The following is a 20,773-nucleotide window of genomic DNA, read 5'->3' as shown; positions in this document are numbered from 1 at the left end:
ACATCTGCTTTTGGGATATGAATACATCAGTTCAGTTCTTTAGCCTTTTAAAGACTCATTAGTAAAAACCAACCAAACAAGAACTGACAGATCCCACTCTCCCCTTGCTTCCACTGCATCGACGGATAGTGTTAAAATGAGAAAAGACCTTCTGTGGAAAAATAATGTTTCTCATTGAAGTTAAAGCCAATATTGAAGTTAACGACAATAAAGCCTGAAGCCAGCATTTCATTGATAAAAATCAAAAAGAAAACATATCACCAGAAAATCCAACTCCTGATGTAATCATATATATTATAAACAACTTATAAAGGGCATGAATGAGCTGTTTCTCTCCCGGAGTCATTAATATTAGTAGACTAGCTGAAGTTAAAGATAAGAAGAATCCCAGCATTTGGAAACACTTTCATCTGCTTTATTCATGATGGTTCAATGTCAAGAACAGTGGGTTGCCAATCTTTCATCAACTTGCCTACTGCCAAAACTTTCCTACTGGAGGAGCAAACCCATGTAAGTGGAATTTAAGCCCGTTCACAGGAGGTTCCCTTTCCTTTGACACCTTTTGCAGACTTTTAGAAACACTGAACAGACTCCAAGGATTTGTAAATCATAACTTGAAAACCACTGAAGTAGAAGTTCAAATGTTTGAAATTCCTGGGTAGAAAGTGACTTGCAAACCATCTTATTTTTGCTGAGATACAGTCCCAGCTCACACAGATTCTCTTCCACAGCTGGTTTATGCACAGAGTCCACTCTGACCTCTGTGACTAACAGAAGAGCTTTTTTGACTTGGGCAGCACTGATTTATGGTGTAACTACACCAACAGTTTAGTTTACCATATTAAACACATATAGAGCAAATGGGGAGCAAGCAGAGTTTCTATGTGCCTAAAAGAAAAACAGTAGGGCTAGAAAAATCCAAAGAGGATAGGGCTTGGATGCATAAAAATATTAAACAAGAACATAAGCTGTAACTGCTTTTTACATTCCTTCAGTGTGTAAATGTCTAGCGTTTCTGCTTAGGAAGTTGAGGAAATCCAAAGGTAATGGCATATATGCATACATGTTTATATGTCAAATTCCATACATACCAAAGGCCCATACATCTGACTTGCTGCTAAATTTGGTGTAATGAAAAACTTCTGGTGCTGACCACTTCAATGGAAACTTGCTTCCTAGTGAACTTGTATAAAGGTCATCCAGAACATACCTACAAGGCAACAACCAAACTGTGAGAGACTGAAAGAGTTAATGTCTCAAACATCGTGGCGGGGCAAGTTCTGCCGAACAACGAACGCTGCAGAGCAACAAACCGCAGGTGAGAAGCCGGCCAGCGACCGGACGCGGAGGCTGGTCCGTGCCGGAGGGTGCGCGGTTCCGTGTCCCGCTGTGCTGAGCGGGGCAGCTCACCACGTACGGCCGGAGGTCACACAGCGTTTACGTGAGGAAGGGGCTCACGGCCGCCTGAGACACCCTTCGCGACGGCCACCACCCACGTCCAGGTCCAGGTCCACGTCCACGTCCACGTCCCACATCCCATGTCCACGTCCACGACCACGTCCCACGCCCCATGCCCACGCCCACGCCCACGCCCACGTCCATCCCCCACCGCCCCCGCTCCCAATGGCGCCCGCACACACAGTCGAGAGTGATATACGTCCTTACGGGCGGCGCACAGAAGCCCAACAGGGGCGTGATTGACATGAGAAAAGGTGGGAACTGGGCTATGAAAGACACCGACACGAGAAGCCCGGCGTGCGTGTCCACCCGAACTGGACCCGTAGGCTGGCTGGACCAATGCTGGACGCAGGACTGGTTTTCCTCTTTCTTTCTTCTTTTTCATAATCCCCACACCTCATCCCTTTAGACATAAACCGTTGACCCAGTCTGGGACTAGGAGCGGATCCAGCCGCCCCTCAGCTTTTCTCTGAGAGGGAGCCTAGAAAGCAAGGGGGTCTGCTCTGAACCTGGGGACTCAACGGGAGGGCTCGCCTTATTCCCTGAATTGATGTATATGTGGTTAGCACGTGTTACGCAGCTTACTGACATAGTTTCATACCAATTCCTGTTGTGAGAAACCCCACCACCTACTGTTATGCCTCCCAAGTTCAGGTTCCTTCTGCTATGAATAAAAAGTTTAACTGATTTTTTTGGTGTTGCTTCACCTTAATTTAGCCTGAGGGAATTCTGAACTCACCACGTCTCCTCCCTGGACTGTCCAGCATGGGTCGTGACACAAACTCGGTTGTGACCGAGTTACAGTGAAATACTATTTACTGCTTCTTCATTGTACATCACAGGGCTCCTAAGAAAAGCCTGGGCAGAACCCCAAATTTCCAAAGGATACCTGATGGAGGCATTAGCTGTAATCTATAGAACAGATCATTGCTATTAACAAACTAGAGAAATAATGCAGAATCATAGAAATGCCTGTTGTAAGGCTATCTAGCCCAGCCTCCTGCTCAAATATGATTACTCCCAACATCAGATCAGGTCAGCCATGGCTCTGTGTAGCCAAGTCTTAAAAGCCTCCAAAGTCTGCAATCTCATAGTCTCCCTGACCCGCATATTTCACTGTTCCACCACCCTCCTGGGGAAACATCTTACTGTCCAGCCTGAACTTCCCAAGCTGCAGTATGTGGCCGATATCCACTGCTATATCACCTGGCACTGATAAGATTTATTTGGCTCCATCAGCTTTGTAACTGTAAGTAGCTATAGGCAGCTTTTAGATCCCCTCTTAGCCTCCTCTTCACCAGACTAAGCAGCCTGCTGCCTCAGCCTCTTCTCAGAGGATGTTTCTCTAGGCTGCTCATCCTCTCCAACTTCTCTCCATTAAGGCTGCTGATTAAGATGTTTGGCCCCCAAATTAGATGAAAATCTTGTACACAAAGTAAAAGCTGAGATTTCATGAAGAACTGCAGCCCGCGGGAGGGACCCGCGCTGGAGCAGTCGGTGGAGGACTGTCTCCTGCGGGAGACCCCCCACGGCGGAGCAGGAACGAGTGCGGAGGAGTCCTCCTCCCCCTGAGGAGGAAGGAGCGGCAGAGACCAGGTATGACGGACTGACCCCATCCCCTGTTCCCCTGCGCCGCCGGGGGGAGGAGGGAGAGAGAACCGGGAGTGGGGCTGAGGCGGGCAGGAGGGAGGGCTGGGGGGAAGGTGTTTTAAGATTTGGGTTTATTTCTCATTACCCTACTCTGGTTTGATTGGCAATCAGTTAAGTTAATTTCCCCAAGTCGAGTCTGTTTTGCCCGTGACGGTAATTGGTGAGTGATCTCTCCCCATCCTTATCTCGACGCACGATCTTTTCGTTATATTTTCTCTCCCCTGTCCAGCTGAGGGGGGAGTGACAGAGCAGCTTTGGTGGGCACCTGGCGTCCAGCCAGGGTCAGCCCACCACAGGTCATTAATGGAAAGGAGACACAAAGAGCTGTATCTGTGGCTTAACTTTCCGAACAGCCAGTTGCTAGCTGATTGATGCCAGTAAACTATATGTACACTAACATCATAGCTTCACAAGGATCCCAATTCTTTTACTTACCTAGTCATCCCAAAATCAGATACTTTCACAGTAAGATTGCTGTCAACCAAACAGTTCCTAGCAGCCTTTAGTAGAGAAATGAGAAAAGAGATGAGTGGAAAAAATACAAAGAGGAGTAAATGACATCATGTCGTAGTAAATTGCTAATAATAATTTCTGTCCTCTAGCATTTCAATAGATAATGACATTCTTTGATTGACGCAATTAAGTTTGGAACTGCAAGGGAACAGTAAGTAGCTCTCTTATTTTAACTTTTTGACTATTGATTGAAAAACTTTCTTTACCCTTATCACAGCTTTACAAATAAGGACATTGAGGGATGAGGAAACAGAGCTGAGAAACCCACATTCACCTAAAGAAACAGCAACAGAGCCAGAAACTAAACCCTGTCTTTCAAATGATGTCGCACTCCAGGGTCCTTTTCAGTAGCCTCAGAATTTACCAAGGCATCAAAAAGTGAAAAACATTGACTGGCTTATTTGCAATGCACTATAAACAGAGTGGAGCAATGAAAGGTGATTTAAAGAGCTTGATTTATGAAAAGTTCAGTATAAGCCTAGTTCTGCAAATGATCACTTGAGAACATTTATCTAAGGCTGTATTCTCTGCCTGCATGCTTATTAATTTCTGTGATACAGTTTTCAACCTGAAATCAAGCTTGTTTTATCTCTGTTTTCCCATGGTGCACAGCCATATATTTATATTTACAGCTTAAACTCTGCTACTTAAGTTGTCTGATATTCCTGATTTCCAAATCAGGGTTTGAAAATTGGTGAGGTATGGCTTTAACAACTTTGTTTACACATAAAGACAATTCTTTGAAAGCATCAACAAGACATTTAAAATGCTACCTGGGGAGACTGCACCCCTATTGGAAAATTAAGCAAGTCTGTGATATAAATTGTCACAAATCTTCCAACGTATTTTTGTCTAGAGTTAGAAGGCTAAATACTGCTACTGACTGAAGTACAATGCACCAGAAATTTGGCTAGGTTCAGTTTTAATAGGCCAATAAAATAACAGCTTATTTTCCCAAAGCCAGCATACTTGAAAGCTAAGTTTTGCATAAACTTTCGGTCCAACTCCTTGAAAGGTCTGATCCCTTCATCGAAAGCAACTTGAAATACTTGCTTGAAAACTGGCAGATAAATGTATTTAAAAGAGCTAAGTAGATGCAGACTTTCAAGTTCTGCTCCTGTTTGCAATGCACCAGAGTAAATTCCAGTTTATCCTAGTAGTGTTCACACTCGTTTTATGAGAGAAGTAGTTCCCAATTAGATAAATCCTTAACTCATCAAAAAACAATCTAAGTGACCCAAATCTTTAACGTTGCACCGCTTTCTCCTGGAGGACCGCAGCATCTTTGGACAGAACCCTTTACTTCAGTGGACTAATTTTACAATTGGATGTCTGTGCTGCCAAGCGGCGCATAACTCCTTGAGGCTAGAGCCCATAACTGCAGGCAGCGCGGTATGCAGGGCTGTAGACCTGTCAGCTCAGCTCTGAAGCAGAGCAAATTAGCTTGTGGGCAGTGCCGTTTACATATGGCTCTAGTGCTGCTCGCCCAGAGCTGCTTCGTACTGAGCCGGTGGGGTGTCTCTGCTCAGGGCACCACGGTGCCCGCTGGGGCGAGTGCCAACAGAGCCAGTGGGGCCGTGGGTGATCCTGAGGGGCAGGACCATCCCCCTGCCTTCCCTGTTCTGCTTCTCCCATAATATAGCTTACCAAATCTCTGTGTATGAACTGACAGCTCTCCAGAAATGCCATAGCATCACAGACATCGTAACATATTTCCAGAAGCTGAAGGGGTTGTAGTTCCTTCCCGTGACTCCTTAAGTAGCTAAGCAAACAGCCATTAGGCATGTATTCCGTCACTAGGTAGATGGGATATGATTTTGAGCATACACCGTACAGTCTAACAAGTTTGGGATGATTAAGTTTCCTGAAATAAATAAAAATAAAATAACCAAATAAATGGAGATTCTTGTGCATTTCTGTAAGTTTTGTTCTTCAAATATTAATACAACATAGTGAAAGAAATTATTGAGACTGGATACAGTCCCATCTCAGATTTCAAATATTCCTTTTCAAGAAGAACTGAGTCTCCTTCTGCTGAGTACTCTGAAATTCACTATTGATGACAATCAAAAGACTCAGTATTGATGAAATGACAACCTAATAGTCAAAACCTGAAATAGGATTTAGCAGCACAAACGTGCAACCTTACTGGTGGGAGAAAATAGATCTGAGTTGGTGGGGTGGACCTTAGACCTTAAGGTTTTCTACTAAAACCATGTTGCATAATTTTCACATTGAGAATCCTGATCATATCAGGTAGTTAACTGACAGGAATGTAGTGCATTCCTTCAGGATAAGAGTTGTATGAAATATTCTTGAATTCATATGCTTCATTTATCACCTCATGGAATTTCACTGGAAATTATAACATCCTTACCTCTTCAGAGTCAGAGACTAAAACTTCAAGTCTCATGTTCATATTTCTGGCATTTCTCAGTTGTTGATCTGTCTCTCATTCCTACCTGCAGGATGGCAGGAACAGCTTTCTAACTGTTTCTGTATAAATGCTAATGAAGCAGAGTTTTAAGTGACATATGTGGAACCTCTGAAGTTGTGGAAGATAAGTTAATTGAAAACTTCATAGATGACAGTATCAATCTTTGTGAAGTTCTTTTGGTAATACCTCAAATATCCCATATGGCTAACTATTTAGCTTGTGCCTAATGTACTCAACACTACTTAATGCTATTTTTAAGAGGAAATTCTCTTTCCTGTGTGTGCTATACATTAGTGATTAATGTTTGGAGAGATCATTATTTCCAAATAATTAAGCAATGCCATAGCTTACATCATGGTCTGAGCTTCTTCTATGAATTCATCTTCTGACATCGCTCCCTCTTTAATCATCTTTATGGCCACATCATATTGTCCCTTCCACTTTCCCAGATGCACCACTCCAAACTGACCACTCCCTAGCTCTCTCAACAGGACAATTTCTTCTTGTTTCAGCTCCCAGATTCCTAGTGGGACAAAAGAAATTCCTTTAGCAAAAAAAATGGACAAATGCAAGCATGGTATCCCCCATATGCAATGCTGTTGTTTTCTCTGGAGGGTTGCAGAACCATGCAGCACCGAAGCAACATACCTGTCTCTCAGCTTTGTGTTTGAGTTACGGAAGGAGATTACACTTCCTACAAATGTTGCTTGCTACTGCTTAGGTTTAAGCTTTATAAGTAGATTTGAGAAAGGTTTATGCATCAAATGATGATATATTTTCATGGAGGAGATTGGAGAACAAGTATTACTGTGCCAGGTAATGTGGCAAAGGGAAAGAATGGCCATGGCTCAGATGTGTTGGGGAAAGAAGCATGCAAGGTCTCACACAGTTGATATAAGACCTGACATAAAATGCCTTAACAAGGGCACAACATGAAAGTTGATATAAAATGCCTTTGCATTCATGTTGCCCTGGATGTAGACTAGATGCACTTGTAGGAAGGGATACCCTATTTCATAGAACCATAAAGCCTCAATGCTACACTGGACAAGAAGAAACTACAGAAGGAGATATTGACTGAAAGATCATCCTTCCCAAATTCTTACATTGCCTCCTGCATGGACAAGCAGAAATGGCCACCAAACAAAGATTCTGTAACCTCCTGCAAGTCTGAAAGCAGTAACAGTCATGATTTTCTGGTTATTCTTGGTGGCCAAGACTGACACCAGTTTCAAAAAGGAAAGTTATCTTCATACCATTTCCTAATGAAGCTGTGGATGGAACTTTATTTACTTGTGTAGACACTGCATGCCGGAGCCTTGTCACCATACCTACAAAGAAAACCTGTTAAAGGTCACAATATATACATGAGTCTTCTGAAATCAAAGAAAATACAGGGAAACTAATACCTCCCTCTCCCTGCTATATTACAACCATCCAGGTAATGACAGATATTCAATATTCAGCAGCTGCTGCATCAGTTCACAAGATTGAAATTTTTCTGTGCTTAAGGGCTGGTCCAGCAGAGGTATTGCAAGAAGAGGTAGTACAATACCAAAAAAGCACTGTACAGCAAAAGAAAACAACTGTATTGATTGTGAAAATATTAGATCAAGTTCCACCCAAACTCTCCCAAAAGATGTTTCAATAGAGTATTCAGTATTGGAAAAGATTCACCATAATGCTGAGAAGTCCAGAAGCCTAAGCCAAAGCCAATCAAATAGAAAGAGCATATAGGATTACCGGCTGAGTTGTGCTGATGGTAGTGTATAAGCTTGGGAATTGATTCAAAACAATATTTTTCAGAGAGGTAATACTTGTTCTCAGGGGTTTTGTGTACATGGTAATGTTTGACTGTTCCTTTTTTACTTCTGAAAAACATCACAAAGTGCAGTACATGTCAAAGCCTTGCGAAGTGCCTTCCAGCCCATACATTAATAGATTGGTTAGTTGCTGAATGAACTGCAACACTCCTGCTGGGCAAATAACAAAATAGGTAGTAGATGTCACCAGGAAGACTGTTACGTTTGCCTCAGTCTGCTTTTGCCCTCTTAACGCCTGCTGGCTATGTAGCACAGGCTCCTCGCACTTTGGAGACTTCTGCTGCACACTCTAACGTAGTCTGATGGTTAGTACTCATCTCCCAGTGGTTACATCTAGAGCAAAAGCCTTTCATATACTGCCCTTGCAATGGTTCTACATCTAATTTTGAACACCTTCCCTTCCCCTTCTCCTTCCCCCTTCCCATTATCCTTCCCTTCCTTCCTTCCCTCTCTCTCAACCCTGCTATTCCCCTAGATTATGTGCCTGCTATGTGCCTATGTTTAGATGAGACAATTCTGGACCTCCACTCCCCCGTTCAGGGAGGCACTGTCATGTATGAATTCAAATAACTAATACGACCTGAATGTGCCTGAGGTTCACCATTAACACAATGTAGAGATTTTGTTGTTGACCAGTCACACCAAGCAGCATGCCCATAGCACACTCATAGAAATGGTACATATTCTTTGGATACTCACTCGGGAACCCTGCTGAATACAGACACAGTATACATTCCTGCTTGGCTAGATTTCCGAACCACAAAAGCACCTTCCTTCCCCTAATTAAAAAAAAAAAAATTTACAAGGAACAATGAGGTTGGGATTCATTTCAGTGAACTTTAGGCTTTTACACTGTAATGTCCACAAAGGAGAGAAGGAGACATGACTCCTCTGACCTCCTTTAAAGACTACATTAGGACAAGATGAATTATACCTTAGAAATATTTATTTCTCTCCACTAAAAAGTGGGTCTAGGTAACTGGTTGTGGTATTCCACTGTAAATGTTTAAAGTTAGGCGAGTTGCACCCCAGCCCAGACATGAAGCAAGTAGTCTGCAATTTTGTTTTGGTGCACAGATACAGATTTCTAACTGGGAAGATGGAGAGTTGTTAAACCCATCTCCTTCCTCATGTACCCTCCAGAGGGGATACACATTGTAAGACTCAAACACTGCCACATACATCCCGTCTGAATAAGAGCTCTGTCTACCACCCTTAGTTCCTTTACATAATGCATTAGACTGATTTATTTTCTGTTGCCAAAGTATTTCTGAATTACTGAATAATTAGAAAGATTTTCACTGCACTCTATTATATTTGGACTATTTTTAGTCTTTATGTGGTACTCCAGTCCTAACTTTCACTATCCACTTCTACTTCTGTTAACGGTTTACCATACTGGGCTGGAAATTCTGGTTTTCAGAGTTCATTTAACAGCTACACCTCTAATGTGCTAGGAATGACTGTTGCAGGGAGGAAAGAAGACATCTAGAACCTTACATACAGGCCAAGGTTCATTGCTGTGAAGTTCAAAGGAAACTTCACGTCCCCTTAAAGTTAACTGCAGTCAGGAGTATCCAGCACCTTTTGGGACTGGGACATAACTGCCTTTCTCCAGCGATTTGCCACACTTGAATTTCTCTCCTGAACCTATGGTGCAGGTCTAAGGAAAAGGACACTGAGCCAAGGCTCCCAAAGGGTTAGGTTATATCAAAGTTGTTAGTGGCTGAGTACCAATAAGAATGGCTGTGAGAAGGCAGCAAGCCACAAGAGGAAAGCTTGTTTACACAGCACATTCAAGTGCAAAGCATGGCTGAGGCTGGGTGTTCTCCAGAAAGGTACATGGACATGTCCCTCCGCAGTCGTATGCTGTAAAGACTGGTCCACATGACTAGTCCTATGGTGCTATCCATCCCTGCTCCTTGTCAGCTGCATCCAGCCAATGCTCAGTGGGCATAGCACTGACTTTGCCTGGGGTTGTCTGGGTGAACTTCTTTTACTCCATGTTTGTGTGTTGTAAAACCATCACAGAGGATTCCTCTAGACTGACCTGCAGAAAGAGCCACAGTGGAGCAAACAACACAGGCCTAGAGGTAAAACCAAAAAGCAGAGCTGTGAGGGGAAATGCACTCAGCGTGGCTTTGTTCCAGGTGTATTTTAGAGGTGCAGCATTTGTTCGTTTATGTAGAAGAGCCATTAATGCATCCAGGCATTTTGGAGATCTGTTTATCAATACCAAGTTAGCACAAGAGTTTCTAGCACTCTGAAATACTACAGCTATTTGAAGAGCATCAGCATCCTCTAGCTACACAGTGTAGCAAAGACAACAGACACAGAAAAATTTCCATGGTTGTTCATATACAAGCAATAAAGGATATGTACAACCTTCTGACGGAGCAGCTGCTCAGACTGGGCACGGGAGATATTACCAGCATACCAACTGCAAAGAGAAATATTGGGCTTATTATTCACAGGCTGATTTCTGAATAAGGCACAGCAGACACACAAAAAATGCCAGACATTGTAAATATTTTCAAAGCTGCTTTTAAAAGCCAGACAGTAGACTTGGGACTTGTCCTGCCTGTGTGATTTTAGCCCATGAAATAAAAGAGAAACCACTAGTTCCCATCTGCTTCCTCTCATCCATCCAGTGGGTCTCCTCCTGAAATATCTTGGCCCACTCTGTGACTCTGACTTTTTACAGTACATCCTTAGAGGAGGATCCTGCTGCTCTAATGCTCTGCCAGGAGCTCTACCAGGAGTAGTTTGCTCTGTCTCCCACAGACCATGACACAGCTGTCTCCCTAAAAGCTGGGAGGTGCATAATTCTCCTCTAACCTTGTCATAGTTGTCATAATATTTAAGTAAACTGAGAGGTCCCAAATGGAGGAAACAAGCCAAACATCCTATATCAGATCAGTTCAAGGAGCTCCAATGAAGCCTTTTTAATAGTAGTTCACTTTTATGAAGCATCCCTCTATTAGCATACTAGACTGATTTGTCTAAATGCCTTTTTTTGTCTGAAAACAAATACATTCATGCCTTTGGAAGTCTGTGGGCAGTGATGTTGCTGATGACAATATCTATAATTATTATCATTATTATGACAGCCATATGTATTGCTCTAGGTATAGTGAACATGTAAAGTGGAAAGACAATCTCTGCCCAAAGAATCTTTTGATTCTCATGAAGACATATTCTGTATACTCACTCATGCTTAGCAATACTCTGCTCTTCTGCCAGTGTCTGTTCACTGACACTGGAGTTTTTGCTGCAAAGACAAAACAACACACTGAAACTGTGAAAAACTGGTTATGAAAAATACCTTCCTTGGGTTAAAAGTCATACTATATATATTTTTTGAGTAGTTATGCCATGGTTGAAGGTGGATATTTCAAAAAGTTGAGACATATTTAATTGTCTGGATTTTTTCTGACTTGGTAAACACTTATACAACCTTTCCCCTCCACTGTGCAATGTGTTGGAAAGCCAAATATTCTCTGTGCATGCTGTAACAGGCAATGAAACTACATATTCCTTTAGTGACCTTATGAAGAGATTGCACTATCTTTTCAAAATTTACATGGGAGATTTCCAAAACTGCACAACCCTAGAGTTCCGCAATAAATGTTCTTAGCATGACAGACAACAGGAGTTCATGTGGCAGAAAAAGAGGCCCCTAAAATAACCTCTTGTGCAGAAATATAATGATTCTTATTGATGCTGCTTTTTACAGGATACTGTAAGAGTAGGGTTTTTTTTAAGGAAACGTCTGAATCTTGTCCTGTATGGTTTACTATGAGACAATCTGCTGTTTCTGTCAGATTTTTGTTCAAATACTTAGGCATACGTTTAATGCTTATAATTTCATGTCATCTTACTAAAAAGGAAAAGATGGGTGTGATGTATCACTTTGACAGACCTGGATTCCCTTTACCTTGTACAGGACTACTCACATACACACAAAGGCACAAGAGTGCTAGCGAGGCTGATTTAATGCTGAAATAAGAGTACAAAGACTGTAATCCCAGGGTCACTGAAGTCAGTGGCAAAACCCTATTGATTTAAATGAAACCAGGATTTTCAGCTGATGTTTTTTGCATTAGTGTATGAATCAAGAAGAAAAATTGTATCTGATTCTATACCTTTCAGGAAACGTTATGCTTAGTACTCAGAAAGTTATTTCAAAAGAAAAATATTCCAGAAATAATCTGGAATAATCTGCCTAATCTTTACTAGAGTTGTGAGGAAAACATTTAAGCAGTGGATGGCTGCATATTGATTCACCTTGGCTCATCATCATCCAGAGATAACTTCCTCAAGTAAGCACTTGGTATGAAACCTTCATTCCTGCAAAATAAACAGTTCACAGTTTAGCTATCGTACATGACTGCATCTTAAATTTGGTCACTTAAAATAGGAAAAGGGATTAATCAAAAAGTCACTTTTTAGAATGCCACCAACAGAACTGCTCATGGTTAAAAAGTTTCTGCTTTTACTTACCATGTAGAAACACACAGAAGTAATTTGTTTTAGAAAAATACATTTCAATGAAGTACTCTTTGCTAGTCATTGAAATGGATTCTTCCTCAGGGATTGGATTCATCATATGGAAGATTGGAGCAGCTGTTCAACAATTTCATTACATGCCATCTCAGTTGCTGTGATGAAGGATGCCAGTGACTAATGGGTGCCAGCAGAGTATCCAAGGTCGAACGCAGAAAGTCAATAGGTAGGCTCAGCACTCTTCCTGACACAATGCCAGACGCAACTGAGAAGTTAAGCTAAGTGAACACGGACAGCTGAGCTACCACTTAAAGCAACTGGCAGCACGGCTTGATGGACCTAAGTTATGGGGGCCAACAGGCATTTATAGTTGTAAGGAGGTGGGCTGTATGCTGTGCCCATCAGAAGGATAAATAGGGGGAATAAATTGTATATTTGAATATGGATGGACACAGAAAGGAAGAGTTTCTTTAACACAGATCTCAGTAGAGCGAGAAAAAGACTAAGAGTGTATGAAAACAGGTGAAACAGGAAACTCCTGATGTTTGTTCCTACTACATTCAAGAAAACAAGATCTTAAATTTTTTTCAAGCAGAATTTAAAGGGTTTATTATGATGTATACGTGACTTGTCCTTACAGAATCAATACTGCAAAAGTCTCAGTTTCTCAAGGCAGAGAAAAAACTGTAAATGTCCCCCCTTTTTCTTGATCTCTCTCTGCTCCTTCATTTATCTTAGAGCCTTCTACTCAGGCTCTATAAGCAGAGCTGCCTGTCTCATATGTTTTTACATAGCCATAAACAGTCCAGTGAAAGCATTTAAGAACATATCTGAGCTTACTAATTTATTATTGTCTTTGAGTTTCCAGGGTTGTGTGCCGCTTTCTTCATCCAGAACAGTATGCCAATCCTGTGAGTCACAAAGTGCAGACACTTAACCTTAAGTTAAGGTTGCTTTATTTGTTGGTTTTCTTGCAGTTGTACACTTAATCAGTGAATTATGAGTGGATCAAGTAATTTCATTCTGTTCCAAACCAGTTTGGGCACCCCCTAGCTCAAAATCCTTTCCTTCCACATTTCTGTCATGTACTTAAAATTAAACTGAGCTACTATCCATCATGAGACAGACAAGGAATCTTATCTCTTCCAGGCAGCCCCTGTTTGTTGCACTGCCTTTGTTTCCAGTGTACTCCTAAAGCTGTTTCTCATTTAATAACTTGAGAAGAGATGCTCTTTTCTGCCCCAGCTGGATGTTAATGAAAAATATCTTATTTTCAGTGGCTGAAGGGAATTCTTCCACTTGTGAACTTCAAAGAGAATAATTAAACCCTGTGCAGGATAGGCATGCCCTGTCTTTGTGGAAGAGTATTGCTAAAGCTGGGAAGAGACTGAAGTGATAAGTGATTCGTGCCTCAGCAGTTCTCGCTGGCCTCCTGTGCTGTCACTGATATGCAATAGTAATGGCATTGGTCTAAAGACAGTGTGTGCATAAAATAGAGGCAACATTTGTGAGGAGAGATTTTATCTTTTTATTCACTTAAACTAAATAGTTGGAAAAAAATGGATAGCTTCTGTGTACACAAGCCCTTCTTCAGGCACATATCAAAATTAAGGCCACTGGATGCTATCTTAGCTAGTATAGTAGGCAGTGACTGTTATAAATCTTACTCAACCTGGCAGCCAAGGATGGTAATGAAAATGGACTTGTACAGAAGACAATTAAGCTTCTAGAGCAATGTTTAAAAGCTAACATAGGTCCTGAAAGGTACCGGGACTGCCTGCAGTGTTGTCTATGAAGATGAGATATGTGGAAGACCATGGTCATGGAACAAAAGTATTCTGCAGGGCATACTTACCCTTCCAAATCCCTTACTTTCCACCAGTCAGAATCTTCCTCTTGCAATACATAGTATTTATTGTTTCTGACAAGCTGGATAGCTGAATTTCCTTTGGGTTCATAGTTGCATTGGGCCACAGCCATGTTCAGGACTGACTTGTCTGATGATAGCACCTGAGGCAGACTTCTACGCTTCTGCTTTTGAAGACAGAGGAAATAAAATGGTAAGGAGATGCAGCACAGGTGTCATGGTTTAACCCCAGCCAGCAACTAAGCACCACGCAGCTGCTTATTCAGTCCTCCCTGCCCTTCCTGGTGGGATTGGGAGGAGAATTGAAAACAAGTAAAACTTGTGGGTTGACATAAGAACATTTTAATAATTGAAATAAAAAAGAAATAATAATAGAAGTAATGAAAAGGAAGATAGCAAAAAGAGAGTGAAATATAACCCAAGACAAGTGATGCATAATGCAATTGCTCACCACTCGCTGACCGATGCCCAGGTAGTTCCCCAGCAGCAATCCACCCCTCACCCCCAGCCAGCTCACCCCAGTTTATATACTGGGCATGACATCATATGGTATGGAATACCCCTTTGGCCAGTTTGGGTCAGCTGCCCTGGCTGTGTCCCCTCCCAACTTCTTGTGCCCCTCCAGCCTTCTTGCTGGCTGGGCATGAGAAGCTGAAAAATCCTTGACTTAGTATAAACACTACTTAGCAACAACTGAAAACATAATGTGTTATCAACATTCTCATACTAAATCCAAAACATAACACTATAGCAGCTACTAGAAAGAAAATTAACTCTATCCCAGCCAAAACCAGGACAACAGGGTACAGTAAGAAATAACACATGTACATGATCACTTATATCTTCAACATGTATAATGATATTAGTCAAATTAATCAAAGCTTAGAAGATGGGCACAGACAAGCAGCTTTTTCCTCATCCATTTAGAAGCACAGCCCAGATACTGTTGTCCACGTGACCAAATTATGCTTTACTATAACTACATGCAATGATGTCCAGTTGTATCAAAAGACCCCATCAGAGTATTATAAAATAACTTTTGTTTTTTGATGGCTTTTGATCAATAGTAATGTTACCATGAAGCACAACAAGCATTAGTCAATTGTTACTACTAATCACTGAAAGCAAAAAGCTATGCTAATTCTAAATCATTCCCTTTCCTTACTATGTTTTATTGATATTTCTCTGCTAAGCATGTTGGATATAAGGAATCCCACTCCTTGGTGCCTAACTTTCCCTGTGCAGAGTTAAACAAGTACAGGTATGTAACTATGGGATTCATTTTACCTAGCTTTGACTCATGTCTTCGTGTGAAATATGTCATCCTACAGAAGTGTCTACCTCTCATACTGATTGTTGAGGAGTGCTACATAAATGACTTGGATGAGAAGCCTGGCATTAAAGTTAGGTGACATCATTCAAATCATGGGCAAAAGACCATCTAAAATTAAGGCACTGAAATGAATTTAGAAATCAGGGAAATGTCATAACTGAGAAAATCTAGACATCACAATTCTTTAAGAGCAGAGAAAACTACACTTGAAACACTGACAGCAAAGGATGAGGGAAAATAAGAAAGACTTAGGAGAAAAGGCTCCAAATGCCACCTATTTATTATTGAAAACCACTGTAATGCAATGCTAGGGAAGAATGCCAAGTGTCCTGAAGGAGGCTGTGATTCCTTTAAATCAAGTCCAAGTGACCATGGCATTGTATGTTTGTTTTCTCTTTATTGACATTTCTTTAATTAATTTCAACAAGGAGAAACCAAAGAGCCAAGTGAATGCCTGATTAAGTCCACTGAGCCAGAAGACACACATGATCTCTTCCTGCAAACACACAAAGTCTCAACCTAATCTCAATAAGCTCCAGTGGAGATACTCATTCTTTAAAGGACTCACTCACAGCAGAGTCTTCTTCATTTGACTAGAAGTAGGTCTGTTACTCATCAAGTCCTACCACTTGAACCCAGTAAGTGTGGTTCCTGTTGGTCATATCTGACTTCGGTGGAAAGGAGCTTATAGCTTGAGGGCCTGTGTTAGGCAGGATTCAAGTCTTAGAATTGCCTGTTTGCTTTGTAGAATAATGACAGAACTAGAGTTGCCTGCAGTTGTCAAACTGCAGTTGCAGTTGTTTTTCTGATGGAGAAAATTATAATACAGAGATTAAACTGTTTTGTCTTTAAAGCATCTAATGATGTTAGAGCAAGCTGATATTCAGTAAATGTGTTTATGAGCTGATGTCCACCTCTAACATTTGGACTTGGTAATTTTTGGAGATTAAATTGTTCTTTCTTAATTTCCTGTGTTTTGCTTGTGGAATGATCCGAGTGTCATCCTCTGATGGAGCTTTCATCTTTTTGTGTGAACAGAAGAAATTGCAAAGCATTGGCCAAAGTAAATGGTACAAAGAATTATTATCATAGAAATGACTTTTGCTTCTTCCAACCTGCCAGGGAAAAGAACTAGCCAAAGATGAGCACATCAGATTTGTATCCCTTTGGGTTTCACTGCTGGCTGTGTATTTGTCTGTTGCAATATTCTGGATGGACTTAATCTGTAACCTGGTACAGATTAATGTTCTGATTTGTGTCCATATATACAGCTTTCCCTTTCCAGCACTGGCTGAAAGCCCCAGAGCATTTCCTAATAGTAACTGAGTAGGTCTTATTATTTCCTTTATGCTGGCAGTGATATTACTGTGGTTTTCATACTGATGACTGTGCCACTGTCATCTAGAGAGAGACGTAGGTGACAATCTGAGATTCAGCTGCAATGTGTATATGAGGAACAGTTACTATCTGCAGAACTGCACCCCTACCGCACAGCTGGAAGCATGTGCTGGATCACTTCAGCTTCCATAAAACTTGGCCAACACATAATCATGAGAAGATAAGAGTGTGCACTCAGTGGAGTTCTCTCTGATCTACTGCAGTATTGGTCTCACCTACATGAACCATTTTCCATTGCAAAGACAGTGGATGCCAGGCACCAGCAGAGGGGAAAATGTTTCTCAGGAAGGAAACTCCTGCTTCCTGCTGTTATCAAAGCACAGGGGAATTGCCCGCTGGTTCCCATGAAGGGACCTTCGTGCCCACTATTCTTTGTAATAGCATCGCTCTTTAGGAATCGGGTCCCCTGTGGGAGACTGGGGGTACAATGCTGAACTGATGCAAGGGACAGAGGCACCAGAGGTGCAGGATGTAAGCATGCAAAAGTAATCCCTCTGGTCAGTTTTGCCTATATGCAAAAGTAATGCCCCTGGTCAGCTGGGAAGAAAGCAAGGGAGGACGACTTGCAGAGGCTGGAGCGGCGAGGGACATGAACTGGGAGGTAGGCAGAAGGAAGGCTGGGGGTACGGTGGTACCTTTGATGATCAAACTGGGTAGATGAAAGGGCAAAGTAAAAATGTGCGGAGAGCTTATAGAAGTAGCTCTGTGACTAAATTTAGACTGTTCCTCACCATGGGAAGTCAGTATTAGCCTTCTTAACCTAATTATATCATGTGGCTTGGGAAAATTAAGTCAAGTTTTTCTAACCAGATGTGTTAGTTATCATATCTTCATTTAATGAACCTGGTTTAGAAGTACCCATCTGAATACTGTCATGTCCTTGCTTTTTAAATTTCCTTTTCAGAATATCTTCTCTGAACTCAAGCAGATAATAAAAATAAATCATAAAGGCCTAGCAGAAGCCAGTATGTTCAGCAGCAGATTTGCATGACTGATGATCTCTCCAGATAGACAAAGCATCTCCTGATGGAAGCCAGGCAAAACAGACCACGGTATTCAAAACTAATTATGCTGCTGCATGTTCACAATGCTGTTACTTTCAAATCTCATTATCAGAAAAAATGTCAAAAGCTTCTTTGTTCATAGCTTCTTTCCAAGGCTTTATTGTTATTTTTCTTAAAGCTCCATTTTACAGCTTTTGTGATTTTACCTTCTGTCTCTTGATAATCTATATGTTTCTTAAAGCTCTTGCTGTTCATGTCAACTGTATACACAAAAATTCCAGCTTTTTTCTTTTTACAGTTACTTTCTGATCAACAGAGAGAAGCTAGGAAATAGACCCAGACTGTATTCTAAAGATACAGAACAGAAGACAAATTAATATAAAGCAGGAAATACAGATTTAAAAATCCCATTATTTGAAACCCAATCTGGTTTAATTTGGAGGACGCTGTGTAACGATGTGTGAACACACCGTCAGACCATACTGTAAGTCCTTTTTTTAAGAGATAAAACCATCATAACTTAAGCCACTTTAGCCTCTTCTATTCTCTTGTCATTATACCTCCTTCCCACCTACAAACCTCAATAATTAAGCTGGGCAGTAAAACTAAGGTCAAAGATACCACTATTGCCCTTGTATTTGTACAGGAGGAGATTGAGGAAATAAGCATAGAAGCAGATCTTACAGTTTACTTTTATTCTTAACCCTGCCAGCTGTTGATCTTCATCAAGCAAGTGCTGTGCTAGAGGACTCAGGCTGAATCAAGCATTAGTAGCACTTTTTGGCATCCTGGTGTCCTGTTTGTCTCTCCTGGTCTGTGAAAGCCTGCCTTTCTCAGATGGAGAGTAAGGCCAGTCAGCGCTGGTGAGACACCATGCTCTTGGGTTTCTGTCTGATATAAAGTCAAGATATAGGCAAGAGCACATAAAGAGCTCAGATGCACTTCCCAATTCATTAACTCAGAGGCTGCCTCTATAAAGTTGGGCTAAACAGACATTCCTAAACAGGCATCTGTACTCCTGACCCAAACCCAGAGGATCACAACTTGGGACTTGCCAGAGATAAATGCAGTTCATCCACCATTTCTCACCCAGGCAAAGCAGGTATATTTGTTCATATCTTCAGTTACAAAGTTTTCTCCAAGTACTGTGAGCACCATTTTCACTGGGGAGGGTGGTGGAGGGGAGTTTTTGGCATCTCTAGGAATGGGGACCTCCCACACACTAGAGAGCTAATTTTGATGGCATTCCCTGATCCAACTGGAAATAAGTGTATAAAGTAAAAGACATACCTACAAGGGCTGTAGCCAGTACTGCCACCAGCATGTTAAAGTGAACTGAACGTGGCTGAGACTTTCCCAGTTTGCCACATGGAGGAGGGAGATGAGTCCTTCCCTTTGACATGCTGGTGGACACAAGGATGCTGAAGCTGCACTGCAGATTAGAGGTCTACACCACCTTCCAGTGAGCGGCTGTTTACAATTCTCCATCCCATCCCACCGCCTTCCCTACCACCTGGATGCCAGATTTTTCCCTGTAGCCAGGTACTCAAATGTTTTCACCTACCAGTGTTTGAGGGAATGGAGGCAGTGGTTTCACAGACTCAGTTGTACAACACAGAGTCACAACTAGAAGAGAGGGAGAATTAAAGAAAAAAACATGAATTTAAGTAAGGCTTTATCTCTTGAGGCTTTCTCACTTGCAGATCTATACAGTGGCAGAAACAGCATCATGACAGCTGACTTTTAATCTCTCTGAAGTATTGACACGCTTTAGCTCTGTATTTTCCAACCTCCTCTTAATTCAAGCACCGTCTCAATATCTTTAAAAACTCCATCAACCATTGTTTTCATCTATGGCAAAAAATGAATTCAGGGAAATTTGCAGTTGTATTTTGCTCTGTGGTTTGCCTAGTTCTGTTACCTTATTTAGTATAATAGAATCATAGAATCGTTTAGGTTGGAAAAGACCTTGAAGATCATCGAGTCCAACCATTAACCTAACACTGCCAAGTCCACCACTGAACCATGTCCCTAAGCACCACATCTACACGTCTTTTAAACACCTCCAGGGATGGTGACTCAACCACTTCGCTGGGCAGCCTGTTCCAATGCTTGACAACCCTATTGGTGAAGAAATTTTTCCTAATATCCAACCTACACCTCCCCTGCCGCAACTTGAGGCCATTTCCTCTTGTCCTATTGCTCGTTACTTGGGAGAAGAGACCGACCCCCACCTCGCTACGACCTCCTTCCAGGTAGTTGTAGAGAGCGATAAGGTCTCCCCTCAGCCTCCTTTTCTCCAGGCTAAACAACCCCAGTTCCCTCAGCCACTCCTCATAAGACTTGTGCTCCAGACCCTTCAACAGCTCGGTTGCCCTTCTCTGGACACGCTCCAGCACCTCCGTGTCTTTCCTGTAGTGAACGGCCCAAAACTGAACACAGGACTCGAGGTGCGGCCTCACCAGTGCTGAGTACGGGGGAACAATCACCTCCCTGCTCCTGCTGGCCACACTATTTCTGATACAGGCCAGGATGCCGTTGGCCGCCTTGGCCACCTGGGCACACTGCTGGCTCATATTCAGCTGGCTGTCAGCCAACACCCCCAGGTCTTTCTCTGCCAGGCAGCTTTCCAGCCACTCTTCCCCAAGCCTGTCGCGCTGCATGGGTTGTTGTGACCCAAGTGCAGGACCTGGCACTCAGCCTTGTTGAACCTCATACAATTGGCCTCGTCCCATCAATCCAGCCTGTCCAGATCCCTCTGGAGATCCTTCCTACCCTCGAGTA

At 42.1% G+C, this 20,773-nt stretch overlaps 1 protein-coding gene across 1 annotated transcript in view; it reads right to left on the bottom strand.

Moving 5' to 3' along the window:
* Positions 1–20,773, bottom strand: part of BMX (BMX non-receptor tyrosine kinase) — a 38,913-nt gene that overhangs the window by 3,053 nt on the left and 15,087 nt on the right. The window contains exons 6-17 of the mRNA XM_029999243.2: positions 19,554–19,615; positions 14,243–14,421; positions 12,169–12,231; positions 11,093–11,152; positions 10,267–10,321; positions 8,581–8,660; positions 7,802–7,929; positions 7,315–7,389; positions 6,410–6,581; positions 5,269–5,485; positions 3,544–3,608; positions 1,092–1,210 (exon numbers count right to left, since the gene is read on the bottom strand). Of these exons, the coding sequence (XP_029855103.1) occupies positions 1,092–1,210; positions 3,544–3,608; positions 5,269–5,485; positions 6,410–6,581; positions 7,315–7,389; positions 7,802–7,929; positions 8,581–8,660; positions 10,267–10,321; positions 11,093–11,152; positions 12,169–12,231; positions 14,243–14,421; positions 19,554–19,615 (1,275 nt within the window). The remainder of the gene's footprint in view (positions 1–1,091; positions 1,211–3,543; positions 3,609–5,268; positions 5,486–6,409; positions 6,582–7,314; positions 7,390–7,801; positions 7,930–8,580; positions 8,661–10,266; positions 10,322–11,092; positions 11,153–12,168; positions 12,232–14,242; positions 14,422–19,553; positions 19,616–20,773) is intronic.

The sequence above is a fragment of the Aquila chrysaetos genome, chromosome 23 (assembly GCF_900496995.4).
Source record: "Aquila chrysaetos chrysaetos chromosome 23, bAquChr1.4, whole genome shotgun sequence".
Lineage (NCBI taxonomy): Eukaryota > Metazoa > Chordata > Aves > Accipitriformes > Accipitridae > Aquila > Aquila chrysaetos.
The sequence above is the reverse complement of the archived record's forward strand: the minus strand, read 5'-3'. Positions and strand labels throughout refer to the sequence as shown.